This window comes from Mustela putorius, unplaced genomic scaffold, assembly GCF_011764305.1.
Source record: "Mustela putorius furo isolate JIRA1106 unplaced genomic scaffold, ASM1176430v1.1 tig00004039_pilon_pilon_pilon, whole genome shotgun sequence".
Classification (NCBI taxonomy): domain Eukaryota; kingdom Metazoa; phylum Chordata; class Mammalia; order Carnivora; family Mustelidae; genus Mustela; species Mustela putorius.
This window is the reverse complement of record NW_025422174.1, coordinates 1141234-1151101: the sequence shown is the minus strand read 5'-3', so window position 1 is coordinate 1151101 and position 9868 is coordinate 1141234. Positions and strand designations below refer to the sequence as shown.

The 9868-nt window shown below is 59.2% G+C and overlaps 1 protein-coding gene across 2 annotated transcripts; it reads left to right on the top strand.

Annotated features, from left to right (window-relative positions):
- Positions 1-4241: 4241 nt before the first annotated feature.
- CDIPT (CDP-diacylglycerol--inositol 3-phosphatidyltransferase) lies at positions 4242-7864 on the top strand. Of its 2 annotated transcripts, XM_013046589.2 has the most exons (7): positions 4242-4604; positions 4694-4828; positions 5513-5666; positions 6028-6109; positions 6402-6414; positions 6515-6596; positions 6780-7864. In XM_013046589.2, the coding sequence occupies exons 1-7, from the start codon at positions 4562-4564 to the stop codon at positions 7048-7050; spliced, it is 780 nt and encodes a 259-aa protein (XP_012902043.1). In that variant the 5' UTR covers positions 4242-4561; the 3' UTR covers positions 7051-7864. The 2 variants fall into 2 exon arrangements, with proteins under 2 accessions (XP_012902043.1, XP_004773980.1); XM_004773923.3 differs by lacking the exon at positions 6402-6414 and having other exon boundaries at positions 4250-4604.
- Positions 7865-9868: the final 2004 nt, after the last annotated feature.

Sequence of the window (9868 nt, the reverse complement as noted above, 5' to 3'; positions counted from 1 at the left end):
TGCCCGAATGAAAGCTGTTCCAGTAACAAGGACTATGCCATTTCACCCATATGCCCACACATCTGGCAAGAAAAAAAAAAGAGAGAGAGAGAGAAGAAAAAGAAGGAAGAAAAAGGGCCGCCCTCTCACATCTCCACCCCCAGAGAAGCCACTCCAGAGCCCGGCCTGGGTTGGGAAGAGGGAAGGACCTCTCTCTGTCTTTTTATTAAAGCCTTTGATTTCTGGTGATGTCCTTGCCAGCTGCGGGTGGAAAGGCGTGAGATGGCTCCAGAACACCTGGGAGGCTTTGAGTGTGCTGCTGTTCACGACCGGGAGACCCCAGCAAACTGAAGCGTTAGTGACTTGGGAGCAAGGAGCTCTGATGCATGTTCTAGAAGGACACAATGGGGGAGAACGTGAGAGGCCACGAGCAGCACCAAAGGCTACTGGGTCATCCTCCAGATGTCAAGCTGCTAAGCAGAGCTCCCTAGAAAAGAGAAAGAACCTTCTGATTCTTTGGCCCCAACGCTCCTGTCTTCTCCTTCCAACCTCTCCATCCAACCTCTACCCCCGCTCCTCTCTCTCTCCACCCACCATTCCACACTTTCCCCACTCACGCACTCACCATCCATCCATCCACCCGGGTGTTTCCACCCACATATCTACCCATCATTCTACCCACGCCACACTCGACTCACCCATGTGTCTGCCCATCTGTCTCCCCTCATTCACCCGTCCACCCACTCAACCCTCTTCCACCTAAACACTCAGCCTCCATTTAAACTTCTCAGAAGCAAGGGACCCACTGGTTCACTTCTATCCTCCAGCCCCAAAGCAGTGCCAACACATACGAAGTGCCCGATAAACGTTCGGTGAATTTGTCCATCCATCTGTCCATTGCCCTACGCCCTCCAACCACTCACCCATTCCCCGACTTGACATTCTGCCCACATACAATGACCTGTCATTCAAGGGGCAGTTGAAAGTTCTGTAGGCTTCCATGTTCTTGAGGATGAAGAAGGAAAACTCTCTCGGGACCGTGGGGTGCGGCCCAGGGGATGAGAGGGTATTCGCTCAGGATGGAATTCTAAATCAAGTGCATTTGGGAAGGAGCAGGAAACCAGGGCCCTCACAGAGCATCTTGTCCAAGGCCCCCATTTGACAAGTCGGGAGAAAGGCTGACTATCGGGTTGCACAGAGGCTAACTATCAGATTGATAGCAGGTTAGCTGTTAAGGCCCAGGGCTTTCCTGCTACTTCAAGTTGCTTCTGACACCAAAGCCCAGCTGGGAGAGTTCAAATGTCCCAGAGGCCCTGGAAGGTCAGCTGCCTGAGGTTAAGAACAGCGGCTTGTTCTCGGCCGCACTGTGCCACTGGTCTTGGTCATGTATACGGGAAGCAGCAGCCCCAGCGAGCCGACCATCGCTAAGACCTGGCGGACCCAGGAAATACCACTCAATAAACAACTGCTGTTAGCTCCTTCTCTGCCTTCCCCATGACGCCCTCTCTCCTCCACCAACTCCTCACATGCACAGATTCTTCTGGACTCCCCCAGCCTCAGCACCCTCTTCTTGCTTGCTCGGCACCACCCCCACCCCCAGGAGCGACCACACAGCATTCAACTGCCGACTCCCTCCCGAATCCAATTTCTATCACCAGCCCAGACATCCCCGATAAGTTTTGAAGCCCTATTTCCAACGATCTACATGGTCTTCCCAGGGGCTCCTCAAACTTAATCCGTCCAAAGGTGGGAGCACAGCTGCCATGCTCCAGGAAGACGGATGAGGCTGGCGTGACTGAGAACACAGGGAATCAAGGCGCTCCACCCACCATTCCGCACTTTCCCCACTCACGCACTCACCATCCAATGCCTCCCAAGCCTCCGCACTCCAGCCACTCAGCTGCTCCTGAGACCATACACGGACATACCCCCATTCGCTCTACTGAAACTCACCTCATGCCTTTGCTCATTCATACAAGCCCTACCACTTGGAATACCCTGACCAGCCCATGGTTTTTCTGGAAGATTCTTTCTTTGGATGTCACCTCCACCAGGAAGCTCCATGATTCCTTTCCCTCCTATCCCAAGGCTGGGATAAGCGCTCTTCTTGATGTTTCCAATTCTATCACAGGCATGGATCCAGAACGTGTTGTAACTGACCATCTACTTGACTGGCAACACACTGAACTGTGAACTCTTCAAGGGCAGAGACCGTATCCTTCATTTCTGGGTCCCAGGCTCCTAAAACCGGGCCTGGCATAACCTGTGAACTCTAAATGTTTCGTTAACACAGAAGGGGCTTCTCAGTGTGGACTCAGTATATACCTTGTCACGAGGGGATGGCAGGAGGTGTGCCTTAGTACGGGTACGGTTTCTGTCCGAACTAGAGAAGGCAGAGGGAAAGGAGAGGGCTGAGAATTCGGAATTTGAGGATCAGAGCAGGAGAGACTCGGACTACACAGTTTTCAAATCCCCCTACCCTGCTAGGACATTGTCAAACCCTCACTAACCCTAACCCTAACCCTTGAAGCTTCACTCACCGGGTGTCGGTGCCCCGGGTCTTGAAGAACACTGGAAGTAGAGGCCTGAGTCAGAGAAAGTGTTACCCCCACAGCCAGAAAGAGATGTGGCTAAGGAGAAAGGTGCTGAGGTGTTCCTGGCCAGCAGTGAGGAGTGGGTGCTGGGTGAGCTGGAGGGCAGGAGCACAGCGTAGTTCAAGGGCTGGCTGTGAGATCGGGGAGACAGGCTCGGATGGCTGGAAAAGTCAGCTGTGGTTGGGAGGGGTTAGGGACTGGAACTCGGGGTATGGTGGGGTCTCTGGGCACAGTGGTCCTGGAGTAGGGGGGTCACCATGTTTGGATATCTGAGTCCCTCGGTCTTGGGTCTGTTTTTTCTTGGTGGGCACAGAGTTCGTGGGGCAGCCAGCGATAAACAAGGCCTCGTTGGTGAGCTCTGTGCTGATCCGGGTCAGGAATTCCTCAGATCGGGATAATGAAACCTTCTGCAAAAGGGGAAATCACAGGGGGCTCAGCCTGGGAGTTCCCACAGGCGAGTCCCGGGTCTGGGGGCCCCCAAGGCTGGGAGCTTGGGGTCTGAGGTCCGAGTCCGGTATTGGAGGGCTGATGCTTGAGATTTGGCAGAGAAGGCACTGGGCGTGGGGGGCAGTCTTGAGGACCCCAAGGCCAAAAGTGCTCGGGGCTACGGGCTCAGGGCTGAGGCTAGAGTCTCAAGACTGGAGGTGTCGGCGCCCTTGGCCTTGGAGCTCTCCATCCGCGTGGGCTCACCCCCACGCTCACCAGACTTCCAGCAGAGGGGGCTGCCGCTTGGGACATCCTGCTGCCCTTTTTCTCCTCATTCCTGGTAGGTGTGGATGCCATCTCCCTGCAGACAGACACCTGTGTGAGGCTGAGCAACCAGCCTCTCGCTGCACTTCTCCCAGGGGCCTTCCTCCCACCCAACGCCCTGCCCCAGACGGCAGCAAGCAGGCTTGCGGCCCCCGACCTGACAGACGAGTCGAAATCTTGGGCAGGCGGGACACAGGAAGGGCTGAGGAGCCCCTATTTAGGTCTCAGGGGACGGGGAGTAGGAACCGGGGAGGAAGGCCGGGAAGAGGGGGACCAGGGCAGGTGCAGCTCGGTTGCCAGGATATCAGGGATTCTAGAACCAAAAGCGGGGGCCGGGGGAGGGGGCGGCATTTTCCCAGCACGTCGCATTCGCTCTCTGGTCTCCGTTCCACCTCCCTTTGGGTCCCTCCTTGGGGACGGTGACCCCAACGCCCGAAGTCTGAGACACAGGAAGATCACCTAGGGTGGCTCCTGGGACCAAATCCTCCTACCACTAGGAGCGCGCAAGAAGGAAGCCGCCCTCGGCCGCCCTCGGGCCTCTCTAGCCGCCTTCTCGCTGCCCGGAGCCGCCGAGAGCCGAAGGGGCTGGAGGTAGGGGGTGGGCGGCGGGGGGCGGGGGTGGAAGCAAACCTGCGGGCTGTACCACATAACCTTACCTCTCGGGGACGCGCAGCCCCAGGTCGCGGGGGCATGTTCTCTCCTTGTCCTTGTCTCCAGGAGGATACACCCTCCGGAGCAAGGCCAGGAGGACCATTGGTCGAGGCCTCCTCCTCTTCCGACCTCGCCGTCTCGGTTTCCCCCTTCGTCGGGCGCCGAGGCTTCCCCACCCCTCTCCTCCCTCTGCACTTGGTACGCGCCGACTGAAAGGGGCGGAGGGAGGAAAAAGGGAGCGGGCGCGTCTTAAAGGGGCCGCAGCCGTTTTTAGGCTCCTTTTTTTTCCCCCCTCCTGTTTTGCACCCCCGGGCGCAGCTGGGGGAGACCCGGGCCGCCGCTGGAGGCGGGAGCGCCTGCCCCCGGGGGAGGGCGGGCGGGGCGCGCCCCTGCGCCCGACGCAGCTCGGAGCCGGCCCATGCTCCGGCGGGCGGCGAGCGCGAACGCCGGGGCCGGGCGGGGACGGCGGGGGCCTGCGCGCTGTGGGCGCGGCCGACCCGCGGGGCCAGAGGGCGAGGCCGAGCGGCGGAGCCGGGACTCGGGTGCCACCTCCAGATCGGGCCCCGGGGGGCAAGGGGGCCGCCGCGATGCCGGGCGAAAACATCTTCCTGTTTGTGCCTAACCTGATCGGTGAGTGCTGCCCGCGGCTCGGGGCCGAGCGGGCAGGGCGGGCGCTGGCCGGGGCCCCTGATCTGCTGGCTGCCCCCGTCCTTCCCAAGGTTACGCCCGGATTGTCTTCGCCATCGCTGCTTTCTACTTCATGCCCTGCTGCCCCCTCACGGCCTCCTCCTTCTACTTGCTCAGCGGGCTCCTGGACGCTTTCGATGGACACGCCGCGCGAGCCCTTAATCAAGGTGACCGACCCCTCCGCTCGGCCAGCCCGGAGGCCCAGCCCACCCTCCGTCCCCTTCTCCTCCTCCTCCTCGGGCCCTCGGGCGGCGGGAGCTCGGGAACCCGGGGCTTCGTCCCTCGCATCTCGTAGAGCAGAGCGGAACGGCCTCCTCTCCCAGCAGAAGGGATTTAAGCTTTGCTGCCGCGAAGAGCCTCCTGCCAGGGTGTGGGGTGGCGAGACTGGACATGGCCGTGCTGGAGGGCTCCGTGAGGTGACTCCTGGGGGGCTGCTGTGTGCCAGGCACAAGGAAGAGGGGTTCCAGAGCCACGTTTCGAGGGGAGATGGAGAGGCCGGAAGGATCGTTTCTGCAGGGTCCATTAACTTTTTTTAATCTGGTCTCCAAACCCCCCTGCCAGACCTTCCTGAAGAGATTAAGTCAGCTTGGCTTGAGTCCTGGACCTTCGGTTCGGGGGTCGGTGAACTGCAGAGCTAGCGCCCATGACTCCTCGTTTCATGGGGCAGTGACCCCTGCCCCTTGACCTCACACTCCACAGACAGCAGCAGTCTGTTTGCCTCCCCAGCCCAGGGACGGTGCACATTTTCAATCTTCAGACGCTGCATCAGAGCGATACGCCAGTCGTGGTTCCTGTCACAGACCCAGAGGCCCCCAGCGGCCCCCTCCCACCTAACACCCCCCATTTTTCAGGGACCCGGTTTGGGGCCATGCTGGACATGCTGACGGACCGCTGCTCCACCATGTGTCTGCTGGTGAACCTCGCCCTACTGTACCCACGGGCCACCCTTCTGTTCCAGCTCAGCATGAGCCTGGATGTGGCCAGCCACTGGCTCCACCTGCACAGGTTTGCGGCCGGCTGAAGGGGACGCTGCGGTGGGGAGGGCTGAGGCTGTGTGGGAGGGGCCGGCCCCGTTCACAGGTGCATTAAGCAACCCCACCACGTCCGGATTGCATAGTCCGGAGACTTCCAGATAGAGAAGCCATGCTGGGGGCTTCAGAATGTGATATTCAAATCCTGACTCCGCTGGGTCATTACCAGCAAGGTGGCTGTGTGGCTTTGGGCAAGACCTCGGTTCTTCGCGGAGCCCCATCTGCTCCGCTCGGTAGAGGCAATCCCAGCACCTGACCTCATGGGGGCTCATAGGAAGAGCTGATGCACGTGAGTGGCAAGGAGTGCTCATGCATTCCCCCTGCTTCTCCCCAAGTTCTGTGGTCCGGGGCAGTGAAAGTCACAAGCTGATTGACCTGTCTGGAAATCCGGTGCTTCGAATCTACTACACGTCCAGAGTGAGCATTCCTGCCCCGCCCTGATTCCCTCCGCTTTGGCGGAGCCCTGGGCTGAGCCCTGGTCCTGGGTGAGGAGAAGGCCCCAGGCACAAGGAGGGGACGCCCCAACCCAGAGAAGACGCGGCCTCGGGGATGGAGGATTGGTGGGGAGGGAGGGAGGGTTAGCCAGACTGGCCTTCCAGCCAGTTCTCTACAAGCCGTAGGCCACGAGGGCTTGATTCTGGGACCACAGAGAGTGTGGCAGGGAAGCAATACCCTGAGCGCTCTCTTTCACCTTCACTCACCCCTGCAGGCCTCTGTTTCCGGTAGGTATTGTTCCTCCACCCGCAGAAGGATCGGGCCCCTTGTCCTTTAGCTTGGGGAAGGGGCGGCACTGCTTAAGCGGCCCTTTTGCTCTCCATGCAGCCTGCCCTGTTTACCCTGTGTGCTGGGAACGAGCTCTTCTATTGCCTCCTCTACCTGTTCCATTTCTCCGAGGGACCATTAGGTAGGAGGCGCGGGGCTGGGCGGGAGGTGGGTGGGGTCCTGGCCTGCCCGGGGTGATGATGATGGTGATGATGATGGCCCCGCGCCTGCAGACCCCCGGCCCTCCTCCCCCTGCAGACTCCGGGTCCTCCTCCCCCTCACCCGCATCCCTTTTTCTCTGTATCGCCCGTGCTCCCTTCCGCAGTTGGCTCTGTGGGTCTTTTCCGAGCGGGGCTCTGGATCACCGCCCCTGTCGCGGTGCTCAAGTCTCTCATCAGTGTGGTCCACCTGGTCACTGCTGCTCGCAACATGGCCGCCCTGGATGCGGCGGACCGAGCCAGGAAGAAATGACCCCGGAACCTCCAGCCCCTGGCCGCCCACCTGCCCTGGGGAGTCTCGCTGGGCCATGCGGTTCCCCTCTCCCTCCTGGGAGGGCCCAGGCTCCCGTCTTCCTAATGTGCTGTCCAGCCTGCTGAGAAGGGGATTGGCCTCCGGGCTGATGCCATGTTCTCTGAGATCCTGAGGACCAGTCCCACCCACATTCCCAAGGACCTGGACTTCCAATCAGGGAGGATGCTTCGGAGGCCCCCCCCCCCCCGGGCAGTGCTCCCAGGAGGCCGGGTGGCTGGGAGTCCCGGAGTCCCTGGGACCCGGCATTGGCGCACCTGCTGGCTCAGCCCAGGGATCTGGCTTGGCCTGGGACTTGGGACACTCGAGTGAGGGAGATGGCCTAGAGGCTAGGTTTCTCAGAAGGCGGGGAGTCAGACTGTACCCCTGGCCCCAGGAAGCCTGGGGTACCCCAGCTGGGAGAGAAGGGGGCGTGTAGATCCGAACCCATCCCAGTCTCCTGTGTCCAGTCTGTCCTGGCTCTGGAAGCCTCCATAATAGGGGGGTGGGGTGGGGGAGGAGAGGGCTTCGTTCTCCAGGATTTGGTTTCCTTTGAGATACTCTCGGACCAGGGCCTGATAGAGGGGAGCTGGTGGGGGGGAAGGAAGATCCATCTGGATGCGTTTCTCCTAGTTGTGTCCTCACTGGCTCCGCCTGTCATTCCACCGTGACCTCAGAGCGAGGCCCTCCCTGCCACCCAGGTCTTTGCCCACCTGCTCTACTTTCTTTGCGACATTGTCACTGGCTGTCCCCACTTTTTTGTACACCTCCCGTTTTCTACTCCCACCAGAATGTAAACTCCTCGAGGGCACAGACTTTTCTTGTTCCTTCTCTGTCCCCACAGTGAAGATGAACCTTAACCTGGTATACCGTAGCCGCTTAATAAAAGCCACGAGCGGATCACTTCGTTTCTTAGAGTGCCGTCCTTAGATGACCTGTGGATTAGTAGTATTTTTTAAAGATTTTATTTATTTGTCAGAGAGAGAGAGAGCTCCTAAGCAGGGACAGAGCAGCAGGCAGAGGGAGAAGCAGGGTCCTCCATGAGCAGGGAGCCCGATGCAGGACTCGATCCTGGGACCCATCATGACCTGAGCTGAAGAGATGCTTAACCGACTGAGCCACCCCGGTGTCCTGCCTGTGAATTATTTCCTAAAAATTCAGCTGCTTGGACCCTGGGCCAGGCGTTTAGAGTTGGGATCCCTGGGGATGGGCCCAGAGTCTGCTGTTTTAATAAACAGCAGGTGACTGATTCTTCCCCATAATGTTGAGAATTGCCATTCCTGTCTTAAGCCATGTTGGGGGCACCTAGTATGTCATAGACCTTGTTCTGGGCTTCTGTCCCTAACAGCTACCCCTGCCATCTGAGTCTTCTCTGCTGTCTGGCACCAGCTTGCTTTTTAAGACTATATTCAGCCTCCCATATGCCAGAAACTGAGCTGGGCGTTCTTTGCAGATGTTACTTGTTTCGTGCTTGTAATAGTCCCAGAGAGCTGCAATGTAGCAGCTGGGTGTTTGACCTCAGCTCCCGTGCTAGGCCCGGGGATTCCATCCGTCCTCCGAGGAGGTCACGGGCCAGCCATGGGGGAGATCATGCCCTCTGGGCTGTGCTTGTGGGAGGATGGGATAAGAAGGTGCTGGAACACGGTCGTGTGGCCGAAGTGGGTGGGTGTCCGGAAAGCGGCTAGCGATCGGGGCAGGAAGGGTTAATGTGCAAGAGGGGAGTGATTCTCAGCTGGGGGGTGGGGAGGTTAGAGGGCACATGGAGGGGCTCCAAAATGGAACGGATGGATGTACTGGGCACACGGAGTGCCATCGGTTGGGGGTGGGAGAGCCGGCGAGAGCTGGGGCCAGAGCCAGCCAGGGCCGCTCGAGGAGCCTAGCAAGGCACTTGGGACTTCATCCTGAGGCCACACGGAGCCACTGAAGGGAGCCTTCAAAATAATAGGTCAAATACTCTTAGGGTAGAAACATGAATCGCACGCGTTCCAGAAGGTGCAGAAGTCGGCCTCCTCCTGCTCTCCCTTCTCCCCAGAGGCGACCACTGCCACCCCTTGACTTCTTATCTGAAGAAACTCCAGGTCTCCACGCACGAACTTCCGTATTTTAAAACTCGCTCCGTGTGGGCAGTGCTCGGCTCTCACCAGCTTCTGTAGTTCCAAGGGCTTTGGGGCACAGTCCTTCCTTCCTTGGCCTCCGCCCCCAGTCTAGCCGCCTATGGTGCCCACCCTCGAGAGAGGAAATGGAGGCCCTCAGAGGAGACCAGCGGGCCCTGCCCCTGTGCAGGATGTAGGTAAACCGTCCAGGCCCGGTTTTGGAGAACACTTAGGGGCTACACTTGGTCTGCAGTGGGCATGGAGCTTTCGCTTAAGCCCCACGGCCCTGCTTTCTTGGCTCTTTGGCCCTAACCATTTCTAGTGACACCAGGGGTCTCTACCTTAGGTAAACCCAGCAAACCCTCGAGCTGAACGAGGAGACATGGGCGGGACCGTGTGTCTTCCACGCCAGTAGAATACATGACTGAGGCCGGAGGTGCCTCCTGTGGTAGGACCCTGAGGCTGGCCTCTGCCTTTGGTCCCATAGGCCCAGTGGCCAGACTGAGCCCAGGAGCAAGCAGAGTGACCTGGAGGACAGTGGGGAGAGTCTAGACTGAATTTGATCTAAGGGACATAGTGGGGCTGTATGTTACCATGGTCTGCGTGCTCCCCAAATTCCTCTGTTGGAAGCTAAGACCCGGTGGGACAGCTTTTGGAGCCTTCCAGAATGGGAAGCCGTCATAAAAGAGGCTCCAGAGAGCTGATGCCTCTTCCACCAGGTGGGGATAAAGCCAAAGGCACAGTCTCTGAACCAGGAAGAGGGTTGTCACCAGAAGTTGGCCGTGCTGGTGCCTGGGCCTTGGGACTTTTTTTT

Bases quoted from the DNA above. Each gene is read 5' to 3' on its own strand.
- CDIPT (XM_013046589.2), top strand. From the start codon at position 4,562: ATGCCGGGCGAAAACATCTTCCTGTTTGTGCCTAACCTGATCG. The intron at 5,667-6,027 runs GTTTGCGGCCGG...CTTCTCCCCAAG, and splicing joins CACTGGCTCCACCTGCACAG to TTCTGTGGTCCGGGGCAGTG. The intron at 6,597-6,779 runs GTAGGAGGCGCG...TCCCTTCCGCAG, and splicing joins TTTCTCCGAGGGACCATTAG to TTGGCTCTGTGGGTCTTTTC.